Source organism: Danio aesculapii, chromosome 15 (assembly GCF_903798145.1).
Source record: "Danio aesculapii chromosome 15, fDanAes4.1, whole genome shotgun sequence".
NCBI lineage: Eukaryota > Metazoa > Chordata > Actinopteri > Cypriniformes > Danionidae > Danio > Danio aesculapii.
This window is the reverse complement of record NC_079449.1, coordinates 22,022,851-22,043,470: the sequence shown is the minus strand read 5'-3', so window position 1 is coordinate 22,043,470 and position 20,620 is coordinate 22,022,851. Positions and strand designations below refer to the sequence as shown.

The following is a 20,620-nucleotide window of genomic DNA, read 5'->3' as shown; positions in this document are numbered from 1 at the left end:
TAAAACCAGCAGCCACCGATATCCAGTAAGAACAAAAGTACTATTAAAGTCAATGGTTTTTGCTTTGCAACATTCTTCAAGAGGGTGGCGCAGTAGGTAGTGCTGTCGCCTCACAGCAAGAAGGTCGCCGGTTCGAGCCTTGGCTGGGTCAGTTGGCGTTTCTGTGTGGAGTTTGCATGTTCTCCCTGCTTTTGTGTGGGTTTCCTCCGGGTGCTCCGCTTTCCCCCCCAGTCCAAAGACATGCGGTACAGGTGAATTGGGTAGGCTAAATTGTCCGCAGTGTTTGTGTGTGTGAATAAGTGTGTATGTGTTTTCCAGTGATGGGTTGCAGCTGGAAGGGCATCCGCTGCATAAAACAAATGCTGGATAAGTTGGTGGCTCATTCCGCTGTAGCGACCCCAGATTAATAAAGGGACTAAACCGAAAAGAAAATGAATGAATGAACATTCTTCAAGATATCTTCCTTTGTGTTTAACAGAAGAAAGAAACAACAGGTTTGGAACAAGCTGAGGATGAGTAAAAGAGTTTTCATTTTTCAGTGAACTATTCCTTTAATCTTTAGATACTTGATGTATAAGGTCATTATACTATATAAAACCTCCTGTAAGTTTAAGAACTCAAATCTTTCTTGTTAGTCTAAAAACAACAAACCTGACAAAAACCCAGTTGTGACATCATTTACTCGCCCTTCACTTCTTCAAATACCTATTTCTCTTTCTTCTGTTGAACAGAAAACAAAATATTATAACAAAACTGGAAAGCTGATTTCCATACTTTTTTTCCTACTATGAAAGTCAACTATTTTCTGAAGAAGAAACTTCTAAAGGTTTGGAAGCTTTGGAGTAAATAGTGAGTAAATATAAATTTTTGGGTGAACTAATGTAAAAAAAATACCAATAATTATTTTTTCTTTGTATTTTTGCCCACATCATTTAAAAAGCTTCCCTTCCTTGTCACACTACCCTTTGTATGATGACATGTGAACTGATGCGAGGTTGGGATAATAACCAGTCACTCAAATGAGAGTACCCAATAGCACACCACCATCACCAGTCAGTTTTCAGTGGACAAAATCTGCGGCCAGATCAATTATATAAATAATATCCTGTATCTATTCTAAGATCAAGTCAAATGTGCATACAGTACTCAGAGAAAAGCATGGATAGAAAAAAACATCCGTACGCAAGTCAACATCCAAATAGTTTACATAAGAATGACGATTGGCAATATTTGCTTAGATTTCAACTCTGCCATTTGGGAAAACTCCTGCTCAGAATCTTAATTTCATTCGTCCTCAAGTGACCTGGCTCTGGATGTAGCTGATGCAGAAAAATAAGCCCAAAACACACTGGATATAATGGGATAGTGATTTATTGACCCGGGGATTTAATCTGTGATAAGCTGCTCTATGTGCAATCTTTGCTGCTGTTTTAAAGTAGGAACAAAATCTAATTATAGATTATCTTTTTTACAGTAAACAGTTCTGAGGATGGGGTGTGCTTAAACACAGCACAGACTACCAGAGGGCATAAAAAGCATGTGCGTCTTTTTTTGTCATCAGTTTAAATCATGTCACTGACTTTCTCAGCTCCAGTGAAACAACAACAACTCAAGTCATTCTTCGCTCCTTAGAGCTGAATAAGACACTCATCTAACTAACACTATGTGAAAACAGCCCAGAGTTATAGTCAAATCAGATGTTTAACCCAGTAAATTAGTTAATCCTACTGGCTTATGTGGGAACATCACACATTTACATTTAACATGCAGCAAACAATACCAGCATATATATTAATAATGTATATATTAGTAGGCTTAAGAAGAAGGCAGTGTTAGTAGTTTGAATGGACAAGTTAATATATGCTGTATAGTGCGTTCTGTTCATGCACAAAACACAAGGAAAATGTAACTCTACCAAATATATTTAATATACAGTTGAAGTCAGAATTATTAGCCCTCCTGTTTATATTTTTCCACAATTTCTGTTTAATTGAGAGATTTTTTCAACACATTTCTAAACATAATAATTTTAATTACTCATGTCAAATAACTGATTTATTTTATCTTTGCCATGATGACGGTAAATATTATTTGACTAGATATTTTTCAAGACACTTCTATACAGCTTAAAGTGACATTTAAAGGCTTAACTAGGTTAATTAGATTAGGCAGGTTAGTGTAATTAGGCAAGTTATGGTATAATGATGGTTTGTTCTGATGACAATCGAAAAATATATATCTTAAAAGGGCAAATAATATTGACCTTAAAATGTTTTTTTATAAAATTCAAAACTGCTTTTATTCTAGTTGAAACAAATAAAGACTTTGTTTCGGCAAATAAGACTTTCTCCAGAAGAAAAAAAAAATCAGACATACTATGAAAATGTCTTTGCTCTGTTAAACATCATTTGGGAAATATTTAAAAAAGAAAAAAATTCAAAGGGCGGCTAATAATTCGAACTAAAGCCTAAAAAGATGTCCAGCCAGGGACCTTCAACAAATAAAGAGATCACATTATGTCTCTTGATGGTTGATGAACATTTACTGTAACCTTTAAAATTTCAAATGTGAACAGTCTCATAAAAGGTTGCATGTGTTTTGCCTTGCACAGTGTCTACACCAAAGGGAAGTAGCATGAAATGACACGAGCAAATATCATATTTATTTATAACATATTTTATTTATATATATTTTATTATAATTTTATATATATATATATATATATATATATATATATATATATATATATATATATATATATATATATATATATATATATATATATATATATAGTTAGTGTATTTCAATTTGATGAATCACAGATAATAAACGACTTCTTGTTTTATTGCTGTAAGCGCAACAGTATAAACAGATTTGAAATGTTCACTTTGGTGCATTCATTGTACACACATTGACTATCAAATAGCAAAATATGCAGTGTTATTGCGCATATGAAGGGCATTCACACAGAACACATTTTTGTGTTTTATGTCATTGCACTGAATTTCCAGGTTGTGTAAAACTTGTGCAAAACCTACATCTTGGGCCCTATTTTAACGGTCTTAGCACAAAGTCTGACGCGCATGGGTCAAAAGCATTAAGGGCGTGTCAGAATCCACTTTTACTATTTTAAGGATGGGAAAATACACTCTGCGCCACGGGGCACGGTCTAACAGGGTTGAGCTTATTCTCTTAATAAGTTATGGGTTTGTTTCCAATCAGAGTCTCATCTCCCATTCCCTTTAAGAGTTTGTTGCATCGCTCCATGGCGCATTTGCTATTTATGGCAGACGTTGTAAGTGGAAAAACTGAACACTTCAAAACAGTTAAGAAAACAGTTAAACAGCGTCTGCAGCAAGAGGATAATGAGGATAAGAGGAAAATTTCAACACATTTCTAAACATAATAATTTTAATTACTCATGTCAAATAACTGATTTATTTTATCTTTGCCATGATGACGGTAAATATTATTTGACTAGATATTTTTCAAGACACTTCTATACAGCTTAAAGTGACATTTAAAGGCTTAACTAGGTTAATTAGATTAGGCAGGTTAGTGTAATTAGGCAAGTTATGGTATAATGATGGTTTGTTCTGATGACAATCGAAAAATATATATCTTAAAAGGGCAAATAATATTGACCTTAAAATGTTTTTTTATAAAATTCAAAACTGCTTTTATTCTAGTTGAAACAAATAAAGACTTTGTTTCGGCAAATAAGACTTTCTCCAGAAGAAAAAAAAAAAATCAGACATACTATGAAAATGTCTTTGCTCTGTTAAACATCATTTGGGAAATATTTAAAAAAGAAAAAAATTCAAAGGGCGGCTAATAATTCGAACTAAAGCCTAAAAAGATGTCCAGCCAGGGACCTTCAACAAATAAAGAGATCACATTATGTCTCTTGATGGTTGATGAACATTTACTGTAACCTTTAAAATTTCAAATGTGAACAGTCTCATAAAAGGTTGCATGTGTTTTGCCTTGCACAGTGTCTACACCAAAGGGAAGTAGCATGAAATGACACGAGCAAATATCATATTTATTTATAACATATTTTATTTATATATATTTTATTATAATTTTATATATATATATATATATATATATATATATATATATATATATATATATATATATATATATATATATATATATATATATATATATAGTTAGTGTATTTCAATTTGATGAATCACAGATAATAAACGACTTCTTGTTTTATTGCTGTAAGCGCAACAGTATAAACAGATTTGAAATGTTCACTTTGGTGCATTCATTGTACACACATTGACTATCAAATAGCAAAATATGCAGTGTTATTGCGCATATGAAGGGCATTCACACAGAACACATTTTTGTGTTTTATGTCATTGCACTGAATTTCCAGGTTGTGTAAAACTTGTGCAAAACCTACATCTTGGGCCCTATTTTAACGGTCTTAGCACAAAGTCTGACGCGCATGGGTCAAAAGCATTAAGGGCGAGTCAAAATCCACTTTTACTATTTTAAGGATGGGAAAATACACTCTGCGCCACGGGGCACGGTCTAACAGGGTTGAGCTTATTCTCTTAATAAGTTATGGGTTTGTTTCCAATCAGAGTCTCATCTCCCATTCCCTTTAAGAGTTCGTTGCATCGCTCCATGGCGCATTTGCTATTTATGGCAGACGTTGTAAGTGGAAAAACTGAACACTTCAAAACAGTTAAGAAAACAGTTAAACAGCGTCTGCAGCAAGAGGATAATGAGCCTTCTCCATTTGGCCTTTGCTTTCACTTTGACTCTTTCGTGGATAAGGAAACAGTGTTGTAAGCACTCCACTGAAGATAGCAATTAGCCTACATAATTTATTTTGTTTGTTAAGCACAAACATTTGTTTCAAAACTATTTCTAATTTCAGTTCTAATTTCAAGCAAACCAATAAACGAACAATAATACCAAAGTGTGGTAAAAAAAACTGAGTTATATCCAGAGACATGTCCTATGCCCTACATGGTCCAAAACCTGACAGGTGGGCAAATCTAAGCTGGTTTTAATAAAACAAATATAAATATGCATATAATAAATAATACTAATGATAATAATAACAACATTATACAAAAGTAAGTTGTCGTGAATAAACGGAAAAAGCCCCCGAGGTGAAGAAGGCATAAAGGTACTAGTTTTTATATTTATGTAGAAAATAATCATTTTTGTAATATTTTAATCCTTTAATTCTCATTCATTTGTAAAGATATTTCTGTTTGCTCTACATCCTGCATGTTTTAAGCAATGTGTAAGTGAGGTGCACAACTAACGTGCTCTGCTATATGGACTTTAGACCTGCTTTCAGCTGGTCTATTGAACAGGCTATTTTAGTTGCTCAAAATAGCAACACACCAACAATGTGCCTTAACACATCTCTTTTCCAGACCACCCATGAGTCTACAAAGTGGCGCAAATGGATTTGCTATTTAAACAACATGGCGGAAAACAGGAAAATTAGGGTTGCGTTGGTCTCAAACTGCAACACATCATGGAAACTAGTCTTGCGCCTTATTGCGCCGGGTGTATAATAGGGCCCCTTGTCTCAAAGTTTGCAGAAAATATTCAAAAGATTCGACACTCACATTAAAAGACATTTAAAAACACCTCGAAAGCTTGCTTTTTTTATTACACATAACGCAAAACCCAATATGTAAATTTCCCATATAGTAGTAAGGTTTATTAGATGTCTTTTTTTGTTAAACTTATAAGGAACACTTTATTTTGATGGTCCATTTGAGTATTAGTAGACTGACTGCTTATTATCTGTTGATACTTCAGCTGATAAACAGACATTTAACTGACTATAAGAAACTTTGCAAGTACATACTAACCCCAACCTAACAGTCTACTTATAATCTAATGAGAATTAGTTGGCATGCAGATGCAAAGTAACTTAAATTCAACAAATGGACCATTAAAATAAAGTGTGACCAACTTATGCACCATATGCTTACAATGCCTTGTTAAAGCACTTCTGTGTGAAAACAAGCAGAATGTAAAAATATGTTCTGTGTGAAAGTTTTTCTCGCAATTTTTGCAGCATCAGCAACATTCTAAAAAGAGAAAAATATAATTCAGAGAAAACTTTTTTCACATGCAACTGCTTCAAATCCTACATCTCCATCATGCTTAATAATACATCTTTCTCAATTTTGACAGTGGCTTTGGAGAAATACTGCCAAAAAGAAGATATTCTACAGTGGCAGTCATCTGACTAGAAATGTCAACCGGAGAGATTATATGACTGTGTCACTGGGGAACAGACCTTTTTTTTCTGCTAAGCTGGTCGATTTACTCACTCCTCCAGCCTAATGCTGTGGACAAAGCAAATGCGCTCAAGATAAAAAATATGATCATCTGTCTAGGTCACAATCTACAGCCTGGGATCACTGTTAAAAGGCTTGTTTTTTGGCCTTATTCAGCATAAAGATATAAAAAGTTCACAGTGAATCTGTCTGGTCTTGGTTTCAAATGAAACTCGTTGAATAGATGGGATTGGCTGTGGTAAAGTTGGAGTCCACAGTATAGTTCGCACCAGCACCGTAAGATACCTGAGGTAAGGGCACAGTGAGATGGACGATTATTCCTACGGCGAGGATGAGGAGAGCGGCGACGGTGGTCAAACCCCTCCTGAGAACCAGCTGAGTAGTGGACAGCAGAACTGGAGGCTTTTCCTCCACGCCAGTCACGTTTGGCTCCTCGGGTACCGCAGTACTGTTAAGTCTCTCGTCCTGATCCTGAGAGCTCACAACCATGTATCCATTTCCATTCTGAAAGCATAAGACACAATTTCACCATTCTAAGTGTTTCACAGGGATGATATGTACTGTAGAATTTATTGATTGTGCTTTTACACACATAACATGGTAAAAACACATGGCAAACTTTTTTTATTCATTTCCTTTCATTTTCTTTTCAGCTTAGTCCCTTTATTAATCAAGGGTCACCACAGCGGAATGAACTGCCAAATTATCCAGCATATGTTTTATGCAGCAGATGCCCTTCAAGCTGCAACTTCACTGGGAAACACCCATACACTCCCATTCACACACATACACTACGGCCAATTTAGTTTATTCAATTCATCTATATCGCATGTCTTTAGATTGTGGGGGAAACCAGAGCACTCGGAGGAAACCCACGTGAACACGAGGAGAACATGCAATCTCCACACAGAAAAGCCAACTGAAGAATCTAACTAATGATCTGAGAATCCTTGTAGCAAGCTAATGTGTATGTTGCTTCAAGAAAACAAACATTCATTTGTGTCGTGTTTTATTTTGATTTGTTTTTATTCATTTATTCCTTATTAATCATATAATCATTATTTATTTATATAATTATCATTATATCATTTTATTGATTATTAGTTATTAGATTATTAGTTGATTTGACCTTTATTGATCATTATTTGTCATTTGATTATGTTTTTATATTTTATTATTACTATTTTCATAGAATTATTTCTTCGTTATTATTTCATTTTTCCACATTGTTATAATCTTATGACTGTGTGGACTCAAGCAACACTTGTTTTCATGAGTAAGCGATAAGAGAATGTCTCCATTTCCAATGTTTTTGAACTGTGGGGGAAACCCACACCAGCACGTGAAGAAAATAAACTCCACACAGAAATGCCAACTGACCCAGCCGGGACTCGAACCAGCGACCTTCTTGCTGTAAGGTGACTGCTAACCACTGAGCCACCGTGTTGCCCTTATTTTTTACAACAATAATGTTTAAGTGAATTAAATAAAAAGGTATTGATTATTTAAATGAAACAAAAAAAATACCTCTGCATTCAGGACCACCTGGTAGAAGCTGTTGCGATGGTTTGAACAAAACTCAGTGGTCATTGTTCCATTTGCTGCTCCATTTGCACTCTTTCCTGTACGCGCAATTGCCTTTCAAAAAGGAAAAAGGTTTTAGTCATACAAGTCAAGAATTAATTGCATGACTATGAGCATCTTAATTAGAAGAAACATGATGTTTAAATAGACCTGATGCGCCTACCTCTTCTGTCATTTTCTTCCAGTTTAGTTTGAAAATGGCCACGGTGAAGAAAATTGCTAGCAAAAAGACCGCAATGAGGAGGCCCAGCCAAAAGCCTGCAATAAACGAGGATAAATCAAAGGTATTAAAAAGAATTGGTGTATTTAAAAAGCATTTATCTTGACTCTATTTATTTATTTGTAATAGGACGAACCAGCAACTTGTAAACCGGCCGTAAACATCAGAACAATGCTGGATGGGAGTCCAATACAATAGTAGCCAAAGAGGTTTGCAATAGCTGCTATCTTCTGCTGCCCAGTGCCAAGGAGAACGCCCATGCCAACACACTGAAACAGTGAGAAACAAAGGATAATACACACTGTAAAAAATGCAGGGTTCCATATAATACATTCATGTTGACCCAACACAATTCGATTAAGTTAACTTAACACTTCTAACAAATTTATGTGGATTGAACATAAAAAATTAAGTTGTCCCAATGAAATCTCAAGAATTGTGTTTTTTCAGCTCATTTTAATTAAGTAGTTTGAACAAGCAAAATATATATTTTTTTTAAGTGCAGGAACTCATGATGAGTTATATGAAATATTGCATTTGACAAGATAAATATCTACAAAAACTTATATATATAAACTACATATTTTTTGACTACAGCTTCTGTTTTTATATTTCATCTAGTTGCCATATATTCTATATTTCTTATTTATTTTAGTTTGGCAGCTTTTAATAAAAAAAAACAAGTGTAAGGTCAATATTAATAGCCTCGTTAAGAAATAATTTTACTTAATTGCCTACAGAACAAACCACTGTTGTCCAGCTAACTTGCCTAGTTAACCTAATTAACCTAAATAAGCCTTTAAATGTCACTTTAAGCTGAATACTAGTATCTTGCAAAATAAGTAGAAGAATATTATGTACTGTCATTACATCAAAGACAAAACAAATTGGTTATTACAAATTATTAAAACTATTATGTTGAAAACTGTGTTAAAAATCAACACAAAAATAACACTTGGGAAACTATGTTTCAAGGACGGCCTATATTCATAAGTCAACTAATAAAATGGCAATATTCAACAAAATCAGAAAAAAGATAAACATTAGAAAAGGGCAAAATATAAATCCCACATCAAAATACTAACAAAAGACGTTAATGGTATATCACTGCTGTTAAAATAAAATTAAAATGACACCAAGTTATATTAACATCATGCTAGAAAATTTCTGGAAACTAGCTCTTAACTCAAAGGCAGGACTTACATTTGTACAATCCTATTCTGAAGGTTACAGTAATGGTTAATAGTAATGGTCCCTCCCCTTATACAGTGCTCAGCATAAATGAGTACACACCCTTTTGCAAATGATTCTTTTTATCCATTTCGCAGTAAATATAGTCACTACTTTTTGATGCATTGAAACAAATCATTTTTATTAAACTTTTTATATCTTTTATAAAACATTTTTATTCATTAAAATAAGAGTTTGGTCACCGAACATCTTTGGGAATAGAAAGATAAAATATTTTACTTTAAACAAGTTATTGGAAAACAAGAAATTAAATAAAATTACAAACTACAAAGTTTAAACAAAATTGTATATATTTTTCTTGATTTCTTCCTGTTTATTAAATTTTTCTTTTCATACTTTTCCCCAAAATATTAATTTGTGTAAGCTGATTTTTGGATTGTGATCTTCAGTTTTTTTTTTTTTTTTTTTTTTTTTTTTTTTCTATTAGATAAGTTGCATTTTGGCCAGCTAATCTAAAGTTTATGCACAAACATATTATTGTAAATGTAACCATCCAACCATCCATAGTTTGGATCACAAAGTAAATTATTTGTATTTATTTCCCTTTTATTTGTTTACTTCTATTTATATGTGTATATACACTGTATACACTGTATATGGGGGGAAGAAGTTTGTGCAGAACTCACCAATATTCCATTAAAGACCTGAAGAGGGCAGTAGATGTTCAGCAGCTGAGACACGAGCTCTGCTATGGACCTAAGCATCACAAACGTCACAGAAAGCAAATTTGAAACGCAGCTGTTGTTTACATGGTTTCTGTTCAATCTTAATTTTCTATTCTGAAGAGTTGAGTGTTCACAGATTTGTTAAAGTGTACTTATACCAACAAACTTTTTTGTTGTTGCTGTACGTGTTTGAACATAAAAGGCTTACTCATCCGAAGTAAATATGTAGCCGATGACCGTTTTTGTGGAGCCCAGAACAAAACCCTGAAGGACTGCTATAACAGCTAGAAAACAAAAATTAACGTGTTTTACAAAACATCACTTCCTGCTGCATACGACTGTTTCGGTGTCATAATGAGCTCCTGAATGACTGCATATCACGATGAAACGAGTGTTTTCACCTGCACTGATAAGAGACACCTTGCTGGTGAAGATTGCAGCAGCTGTTTCTCCAGCGCCGAGAGCGTTTCCTACACGAACACACGCTGCACCCTGCATTCCTAATGGGATCTGGAATTTCAAAAAGGAACTGATCAAGAACAGTCCTTCATGACAAGAATATGGATGAATTTGTATACTGACCACCCAAACACACCATATAGTTGATGTATGCCAGCATTATAACCACATGTTGAGCAGCGAGGTCCACCTCACTCAGCATTCCTAAAGGCATGAGGATGAAGTCTCATTGGTTAAATGTACTAAATTGAAAGGCACAATAGGATACAATAACAGCAATTTTAATCAACAACTAATATTCAATACCAATATTTGTAACGTATTCCAACTTTTGTCTTTAAAATTTGATCCATAACACCGTTAAATAGTTTTGATCATGTTTTAATTTACAAAAGTAAAAAATACACACCTTAAGGTAAACTAGCATCAAATTAACATCAATCTTTTTTTGTTAAAATAGACTGAATTGATTTAACATTCAATAGACCAACATTATTATTATTATTATTATTATTGAACTATTTTTCAATTTATTCTTATTATTATATGTCAACAGACCCCTGCACAGACCCTTATAAATAATATCTCACTTTAAGAATTTATTTAATAAACTGCTGGTTTTATCTGCTTATAATTGCTATATTATATGCTGATGGTTCATAAATATGGTGATAAATAGCAGAATCCTACTCTATATACTTACAGTACAGTACTTACTGTATCTACACAGTAAAAGAGATTAGTTAACCTTACACTCAACTTAAGGCAACAAGTTTACTTACTTTTAAAAATAACGTTTTTTGCATCATTAGGACATCCGTGTAGTATATAGTTTTAGTGCATTTATTGTGTTTTTGTCATTTTTTAAAAAATATGTTTAATTATTTTTGTATTCATTCATTTTAGAAAGTTGTAAATATATTAAATGTTTTGAGAGCTGGCTGAAATAAAATAAGTAAATGGTTTAATTAAATTCTAAAATAATTTACTCATAAAAATTTTTACTAACTGAATTTTTATTCTATGAAAAAATATCTAATAATGTAATACAACAATAAAATGTACCAGCCAGGAATCCTCCAACTTCGTAAATCCACCATTCAAAGCAGGTCATGAGTGTGCTGGGGATTGCCAGCTTCATATATGAGCCCCAGTCCTGCAAGGCTTCTAAAGACCAACCTGTTGAGATAAAACAGTAAGAAATCAGCCACGGAGCAAATATTTCACCCAAACTCTATGAAAAGAAATCATACACAAGCTTTTGTCATTTGATTTGTACAGGAACCCAGGAATCATCACAGGAAAATTATTACAGACAGCATTTAGCTCAGTAATCTTCTTTTTTTTCATCAAGAAATAGCAGTAGAGTGGCAAACCTTTATTAGTGTAGCAGCTCTTTTAATGTAGCCAATTTAGTGTTTGATTTATTTCAAATAAGTTTGAAGTATAATAATTATATAATAAGTTTTATAGTATTACAATAAGGTATCATTTTAAATTAGTATAATGACTAAACTAACTAGTAATATTAAACAGTCTCTAACTTTGCAAACTTACAGTTTTAAAGCAATTCTTTCAACATAAACACTCACCTCCCCAAGTTTTCTCATGGAGCTTCTGCCAGCGAATGAAACAAAACAGGGCAAAACAATTAAAAACCTGAGCAAAGGTGTTTGCGGCAGCAGATCCACTAAAAATGCACAGGAGAAAAAAAGTATCATGCTAAAATTTAAAACCAAGGAAAGTATGGATGTATAAATGAACAAATAAATATATATGCAAATAAAAATATGCAAAACATATTTTGACTTACTAAACACCAAAGTCCCACCAATACAGCAGAAAATAGTTTGCGATGACATTGGCAACATTAGCCACAGCAGATGCGTACATCTGAGGCTTGATCACTCCCTATAGAGAGTTCATAAATATTACAACAATCACATACAGCAACTAATTGCATTTATTGGGTTTTTTTATGTACCTGATTCTGAAGATATGACAGCTGCAGCTGATACAGAAACATGGCCTGTAGTATAGAAACATGACAGACTTAACATGAGGATGGACAGCAATGCATACAAAATAGTTGAATTAATCTATGCTGAAAATGCAACCCATAATCATCCACTAGTGAGCCTTACTGGAATTGCTGGCAAATAAACCACCACATAAAGCTGTGCAATCCTAAGAGAGACAGAGAGAGAGAGATATTTCAGTTAAAAATCACAGACAGATATGAGCTCTAATGCATCAATACTCAGTTCAAGCATTCAACAGTCAATATCAGTCTACATCTATTTAGTGTGTGTATGTAAATATTGTATAATGACCTATAGTTGCTCTCTATTAAGATGGTTTACGAAGACATGCCTTGTGTCCTCGTGATTTAAAATGCTTAGAAATCATACTTAACAAGGTCTTTTGACATTCAAAATTTGCCACAGGTTTCCTGTGAGGATCGGGTTTAGGGGTAGGGGATAAAATACATTTGGTTGTTATCACAGAAGGGCTTTATTCTGTGAACCGCCTGGATGTACTTTATACATCCTATTACACAACCAGTCTTACCAACTTAGCCATTTTATTTTGCTAGATTTAGCAACCTTTCATACTACCCTAGCAATATTTTATTTTTTAAATAAACCTAGCCACAAATTTAGCAATGTTTAAAATTCATTTGGCTACTTTTAAAAAGTAACTCAAATCAAAAGATCAGTAGTGACTGCAGGCTTAACACCTCTTTGACACTGCACACACTAACAAAGCAGAAGAAGAGCATAAACAGCACATGTTTTTTTTTTCGGTGCCCATGTTAAAAAATTTGAGATTTTAAACTGTACACAATAGCAGCCATCATTATGGTGCCTTGAGAAAGCCAACATACTGTACTACATGAACTTCTTCTTCTCCTTCTTCTAAGACACATATCCTCCTAGACCGTTCATACTACAACCACCAAACTAACTCCAAACCTCCAAACTATACTGAATTAAGTTGCTATATCGTTTCCAACTGATCCGACTTGCGGTTTTCCGAAAACTATCCCGGAAAATTCAGAAAAGTCTCATTGACTTAACATTGGACCAACCTTTGGACCTTATAACTTTGCACCAGAGTGTGATACAGACTTAAGGTTGGGCCCATTTAACTCAGACTACCAATCTGTCAATCACTGAAGACCTTTTTAACTCACTAGCCACACCCTAGCAACTGTCCCATAGACTTCCATTATAAAAAAACTGCCATTGACTTCACATTGGACATTCTAACAACATACCAAGTCATACTAGAAACACTAATGACATACCAATCCATACTAGAAACATACTAATCCATACTAGAACTTTACTTTTCTAGTTTAAGCATCAGGTCTATTTTTACAGCGCTGCTTATGATCAGTTAAAGTGACAAAGCTATGAAAATGAGCAAAAACACATTGAATGAGTAGTTTACCCAATAAGTGCATTAATAATATGCACTGATTTTTGAATAGACAATTGAATTAACTTAATTGATCAAAAAAGTACAACAAATATTCCAAAACACTTTTTTTTTGTGGCCTAAACTACAAAACCAAACTTCATGCAATGACGTCACAAAGTCATTTAGCAACTTTAAGAAATTGTTAGCAACGCCTTTAGAAACTTCCTCTGTGTACATGACTACTTGCGAAAAAACGTAAACATTAGAGACAAAACATTGTTCTGAGGCGCATTATTTATTCTTTAATTAACAGCAACGCAGACAGGAATGAAAACATCTGAAGCATCTGGAGCATACACAATCCTACATATTATTCAGTCACAAGCTGTGACAAGCTGAGTCAAAAACAACTGTGTAAGAGACAAGTATATAAATATGGATGTGATTGTATTCACTGATGGTCTAAAAGATTCTAAGTACTAAGATGAGCCTGTGTTATTGGTTCCAGTTGTTATCTTGGAATAACATACATGGGTATGCTGTGAATGACCAATCATAATCAACTATTCCAAACATTTGTGTAATAAGGCCACATAACAAGTGTTTTTTACAGTATAAAATACATTACGGCTATAGAGAGTCCTTGCAAACCACATTTACAATTGTGTGTGTGTCTGTGTTAAAGAGTGTGCGGGTCACCTGGCCACCTCAGGGTCCTGTCCCAAATAGAGAAGGAGAGGTTGGGTGTTCAAGAGCAAAGCCCAGCAGGGCAAACTGAAGAGTGTCAGAATTACGATGCCTCTCTGCAGGATGATCCCAACACGGAGAAGATTCTTGCTCCCGAATGTCTGAGGGAAACATCCAAGATGTGACACTTGCCGAAATCAACATTTACCAAAATGGCTACATTTCCTGCAATACCAAAAAAATCTAATATAAATAAATAATAATAATAAAGATATAGTTTTAGCAATATTTTGTGTATCTAATTTAGTAAAGAGCTTTAAATTAAAAAGAGACTGCTCCAAAGTTGGTTTTGGTTCTCTGGATTTGCGATGTATGTGGAACAAAGGCCAGCTAGTAAGTGCTGTGCAGGTAAACCTCACTCCTCTGACCTCTAAAGGTGCTCTAGCGACAGATGCTAGAGGCCATGGTCTTTAGCATTCTTGTTAGAGCAACCGACTCCCATGAGAAGGATCGCCGGTTCGATCCAGCTCGGAGCGGGTTGGGTGTTGTAGGACCGGCGGGGTTACATATGTATGTAGAGTATTTATATATGTATGCAAAATATACATTTTATATATATACAAATTTTTGTCCAATATTTAAAGTATATTTATGTTGATCTATTTCAAATAAATAGTCTAAATAAAAATATTATTTGAAAATTTGAACACAGTAAATAATGAAAAAAATTAAACACTAATAACATCTATAACATCCACAAGACATAATAATTTCGAAGTGGTCTTTTAATTGTATCATTATTTTATATTAATTGTATCATTTATTATTAAACAATATTTATTATTTTTTATATATAAGGTTGCATTCTTAAATCAATACATCCAGGATTGATCTGTATTTAAATACACTAATATATATTTACCATTTTATTATAAGTTGTAATTAAAACTATTTTGACTGTATTTGACTATTTTTTACAAGCAAACACATACAAAAATGTGTTATGTGCATTAATGTGCAACTATTTGTGAAATTTAATAGCAATTAATCAGTGCAATTTGTTTCTACATCACATCATTTCAGTATTATGTACATGATATGAGTCAAAGATATCTCGGAAGTGTTTTTATTAACATAGAAAGCATATTAAATGTATATTAATATAAAAGCATTTACTTTATGTCGTTCATTCATTCATTCATTTTCTTTTCTTTTCGGCTTAGTCCCTTTATTAATTAGGGGTTGCCACAGCGGACTGAAGTGCCAACTTATGTAGCATATGATTTATGCAGCAGATACCCTTCTAGCTGCATCACTGAGAGACACCCATACACTCATTCACACACATACACTACAGACAATTTAGCTTAGCCAATTCACCTATAGCGCATGTGTTTGGACTGTGGGGGAAACCGGAAACCCGGAGGAAACCCACTCGAACATGGGGAAAACATGCAAACTTCTTGCTGTGAGGCGACAGCGCTACTGCAATTGTATATGTTTGCATGTGTATGTATGTGTGTGTGTGTGTGTGTGTGTGTGCGTGTGTGTGTGTGTGTATATATTTTGTAATTATTTTTTTTGTTTTGTTTACAATGTAAGGGTGAAATAATAGGACATTGTCATTCAGCGTATGTATGTTTATTTTCAAATGAAACAGAACGTACTGTGTAAAAGAATATTTCAAATTTTAGGGTAAGGGTTTCAAGGATAGTGTACAAAAATAAAGTGATTTCTTTTTTAAATTCACCAGTTTATTTAGAGAGCCTTTCAAAGTGTTTTAAAAAAAAAAAGAGACTAATAAAGTGTTTTTTTTTGTCAGTGTCTCTTTATTTGGGCTTTTGGTTTATTATTTTAATAGTCAGTTGGAGTGCTGTTTGTATAATAAAACGCACCTGTGATACCAAAGTGTCACATGCCAAAGCAAGTCCCAATCCCGTCGCTGCAGCTGTAACATTAATTGTCTGCAAAACAAATGCATTAGACATTCTTTGTAAGCTTGGAAATTATTGCTAACTACATCGCACATATTAAAATATTGTCAGTGCACATTTCGTCCAGCAGAAACTTTGACCTATGCAAACTTACAGCTGAGGCCATGGCGTAACCGGCCAGCACAGTGTTCCCTAGGCGGCCACAGAACATTGTCACCACAAAGAAAAGGAGGAAATTCAGGAACCGGCACACAAGCTAAGAACACAAACAAAGAAATATTTAGCTCAAAACGAAGATGAAAGTGCTGGACTCAAACGGAAAAGGGTTATTAAAGTCCACAGTCACTCAGACGAAAAACAAAGACAAAAGAGTGAGTAACAACACTTTCTCACTTTCTCAGTTTGTCTAAATCCACTTCGGGTTTAAAACTAAATATATAAAAAAAAAAAATTCCCAATTTGATAACTAACATAAAATACAACAAATAAACTTTCCAAAAGGATACAAGTAAGCTGTGACATGACTGTATGACAGCTTTTAATGTTATCTGATCTAATAATATATCACTTATATATCAGTCAATAAAATGAAATGATTAAATTTCAAAGTTTTTTATGGATTAATAAACTAATTTTGATGCTTGTGGTGACCATGATTACAACAATTTTAAGTTTGAACAAGCAGCAAAAATACATTTTATAAAAAATACATACAAAATGGGTACCATAGTTCTAATAATAGCATAACAGCACAGTTTTAAAATGTGTCTCATCTGCACAGTTGAAATATCCAACTGGTTAGTGTCTATAGTTAGTGAAACATTAACCCCTTAACTGTCAGCATCTTTTAGTAAATTTGTAAAAAAAAAAAGTGTCTAAACCTGAACTTATCTTGACAAACTATAAATGGAATCTGCATATATTACTGCATATATAACACTTTTAACGATTTGCTAAAGAATTTACAGTAACATAATGTACTTCGCCAGTAACAGCAGCAGTTCGCCAGTAACTTACTGTAAATAAAACTGTAATTACATTTACATTATCATTTATATTACTATATTTGTATATACAAAATGTTATGTATATCATTACTGTAAAATATACAGTAATTTTCACAATGCAACTATAAAATACAGGAACACACTGCATAACTGTCCTACAGTGAAATACAGTTCATTTTACAGTTAAACACTGTGTAATTTACAATAAAAGTGTGGACTCAAAAATGTGGGGTGACATTTAAGGCATTAAAGAGCTGTCTAAACTGCTAAATACCAGTCTAGGGATTAAAATAATAGCAGATTTACCTCAATATTAACATATACTAAAATCTCATATGAAAACTTTTTTTCTGTCAGAAACTTTTGCTATTGTTAAATTTACAACAATATTTTAAAAAGATATTTGACATTTGGCTTGATTTTTTTCCTACGTGTATATAAGTGTAAATACTTGAAATTAAGATTTATGCAGTTGAGATCAGAATTATTAGCTCCCCTTTGAATTTTTTTTCTTTTTTAAATATTTCCCGAATTATGTTTAACAGAGCAAGGACATTTTCACAGTATGTCTGATAATATTTTTTCTTCTGGAGAACGAATGCTGTTTGTTTTGTTTCAGCAAGAATAAAATAAGTTTTTAATTTTTTAAAAACCATTTTAAGGTCAAAATTATTAGCCCCTTCAAGATATATTTTCTTTTGATAGTCTACAGAACAAACCACTGTTATACAATAATTTGCCTAATCACCCTATTCTGCTTAGTTAACCTTATTAACCTAGTTAAGCCTTTAAATGTCACTTTAAGCTGTACAGAAGTGTCTGGAAAAATATCTAGTCAAATATTATGTACTGTCATCATGTTATTAGAAATGAGGTATTAAAACTATTATGTTCAGAAAAGAATTGAAAGAAATCTTCTCTACGTTAAACAGAAATTGGGAAAAAAATAAAACAGGGGGGTTAATCATTTCGACTTCAACTGTATGTCAAGTTAAACAAATATGCTTTCAACTGATGTTTCTTAGAATAGGACAATATTTGGCTGACATACAGTTATTTTAAAATTGGGAGTCCGAGGTTGCAAAAAAATTGAAATATTGAGAAAATCACCTTTAAAGTTGTCTAAAAGTTCATAGCAATGCACATTACTAATCAAAAATATAGTTTTGATAAATGAGCACAAGGAAATTTACTAAATGTTTTCATACAACATAGTCAATATTTAATATTCGAATGATTTTTGGCATAAAAGAAAAATCTGTAATTTTGACCCATTTTTGGCTATTGGTAAAAAAAAAAAACTTGTGCAACATAAGACTGTGGTCCAGTATCACATATTTGATTATGGCTGATATAGTACGTTTTGTTATGCAATAACGTGTACAAATGTTGTGTAATCCATGTGTGCTACATCTAACCCTGCATTCGTTTGTTCTCCTCTCACTCCAACAAAAGGGAATTTCATTTGTAACTTATTACACTAAAAGTGTACAGGTTTGTTGCTGCATGAAACATAAAAGTTGAATCAAGTTAACTTTTCAAGTAATGTACTTTGTCAATTTTAATTTCAAGTTGTAATCTGTATAACTTAATTAACTTACTAAATTAAGTTAAAATAACATAAAAACGAGCCATTTTGATCATATAATATTTTATTGTGTACTTGACTCAACTGATCTACTTAGAAAATCCCATAAAAGACAGACATATTTCAATATGGTATTATTGCATGCAAGACTGAAGGCATATCATGCAAGATTATGCAAGCATTTAACAATCAAATATCCCATCATCCGGGATTAATTTGCATTCAAACAGACATGCATGAAGAAAAACTACACACCAGCACACAAAGCCACTACATTTCTCTCATGGCGCTCAGTTTTCACACAGGACAAGCGTAGCATATTATCATGAAGTGAATGCGACAGAAGCCTCACCAGGGGTCCCGTCATGCGCAGGATGTGGTACAGCTCTTCTCGATACACCAGAGGGATGCAACGCCTCATGAAACCACAGCAAAACAGCTTGGCACTGGGCTCCATTGACAAATTGTCAGTTCCCGGACTGGAGACGTCCATGATCTTCTTCTCAGCACTGATCCTCCAAGTCACTGTTAGGGGCCCGTGTGTTGCTTCATAGACTTCGAGAGGCCCTTCCACAGCTGTTCGTTCCCCAGGTCCAAATTCAGCACCTTTGAAGGCTTACCGATTAACCGAGGTGAAGACAATGACGCTTTGATTTAATCCACAGGATGGGAGGAGGATGTTTGCAGTCCTCGCAGAAAGTTGCATTGTGTGACGATTGATTGTTTCACGAGATCAATCAGTTTTTTCAAGATACAGTTTAAGTTGATTAATGACACATGTATGGGGTGTAAAGGCACATTAGAGCAATGATAAGTAGCAGATATAGTGAGAAAATGTTTGGGCTGTGTAAAAATGTTAAACTGAATGACATTTTAGAAGGTGTCTTCTGGAAATCATGGTCAAATTGTAAAATATAATACAACTAGTGTAAAATTGCTTTGCACTTCTTGTTTTTATGTTTGAAAAAGCCTTTTCATGTCTCTTTTACACTCACACACATTTGTTTTTGTGATTTGTGGGGACATTCAAAAGGTTTCCATTCTGTTTATACTGTATAAATGTATTTTCTATCACACTACCCCAACTTTATTCTTAAACTAAACTCTCACGTGAATCTCTGTGCATTTTTACCTTCTGAAAAAAACACACACACTCTGTATGATTTATAAGCCTTTTGAAAAGTTGATCAATGACAACATGTATGGGATGTAAAAGTTCATTAAAGGATAGGTTGTGGATATAGTGAGAAAATGTTTGGAGTGTGTAAAAATGTTAAACTGAATGACATTTTAGAGGGTGTCTTCTGGAAATCATGGTCAAATTGGAAAATTATAATACAATTATAGTGTAAAATTGCTTTGCACCTCTTGTTTTTATGTTTGAAAAACCTTTTCATTTCTCTTTGACACACACATTTATTTTTGTGATTTGTGGGGACATTCAATAGGTTTCCATTCTGTTTATACTGTATAATTGTATTTTCTTATTCTTAAACTAAACTC

At 33.5% G+C, this 20,620-nt stretch overlaps 1 protein-coding gene across 1 annotated transcript; it reads right to left on the bottom strand.

Annotated features, from left to right (window-relative positions):
* Positions 1–5,217: 5,217 nt before the first annotated feature.
* Positions 5,218–19,714, bottom strand: slc47a4 (solute carrier family 47 member 4). The gene is made up of 17 exons (XM_056473520.1): positions 19,470–19,714; positions 16,677–16,778; positions 16,484–16,552; positions 14,601–14,749; positions 12,620–12,662; positions 12,460–12,504; positions 12,289–12,386; positions 12,068–12,165; positions 11,541–11,654; positions 10,612–10,679; positions 10,418–10,526; positions 10,225–10,300; positions 9,978–10,047; positions 8,237–8,369; positions 8,044–8,138; positions 7,824–7,934; positions 5,218–6,800 (listed from the first exon to the last, which is right to left on the bottom strand). Exons 1-17 carry the CDS (start codon positions 19,608–19,610, stop codon positions 6,498–6,500), a joined length of 1,824 nt encoding a protein of 607 aa, XP_056329495.1. The 5' UTR covers positions 19,611–19,714; the 3' UTR covers positions 5,218–6,497.
* Positions 19,715–20,620: the final 906 nt, after the last annotated feature.

Coding starts and splice junctions, on each gene's coding strand:
- slc47a4 (XM_056473520.1), bottom strand. CDS start 19,610: ATGGACGTCTCCAGTCCGGGAACTGACAATTTGTCAATGGAGCCCAGT. Junction 10,048..10,224: donor TACATATTTACTTCGGATGA/GTAAGCCTTTTA, acceptor TGTGATGCTTAG/GTCCATAGCAGAGCTCGTGT. Junction 7,935..8,043: donor GGAAGAAAATGACAGAAGAG/GTAGGCGCATCA, acceptor CCTTTTTGAAAG/GCAATTGCGCGTACAGGAAA.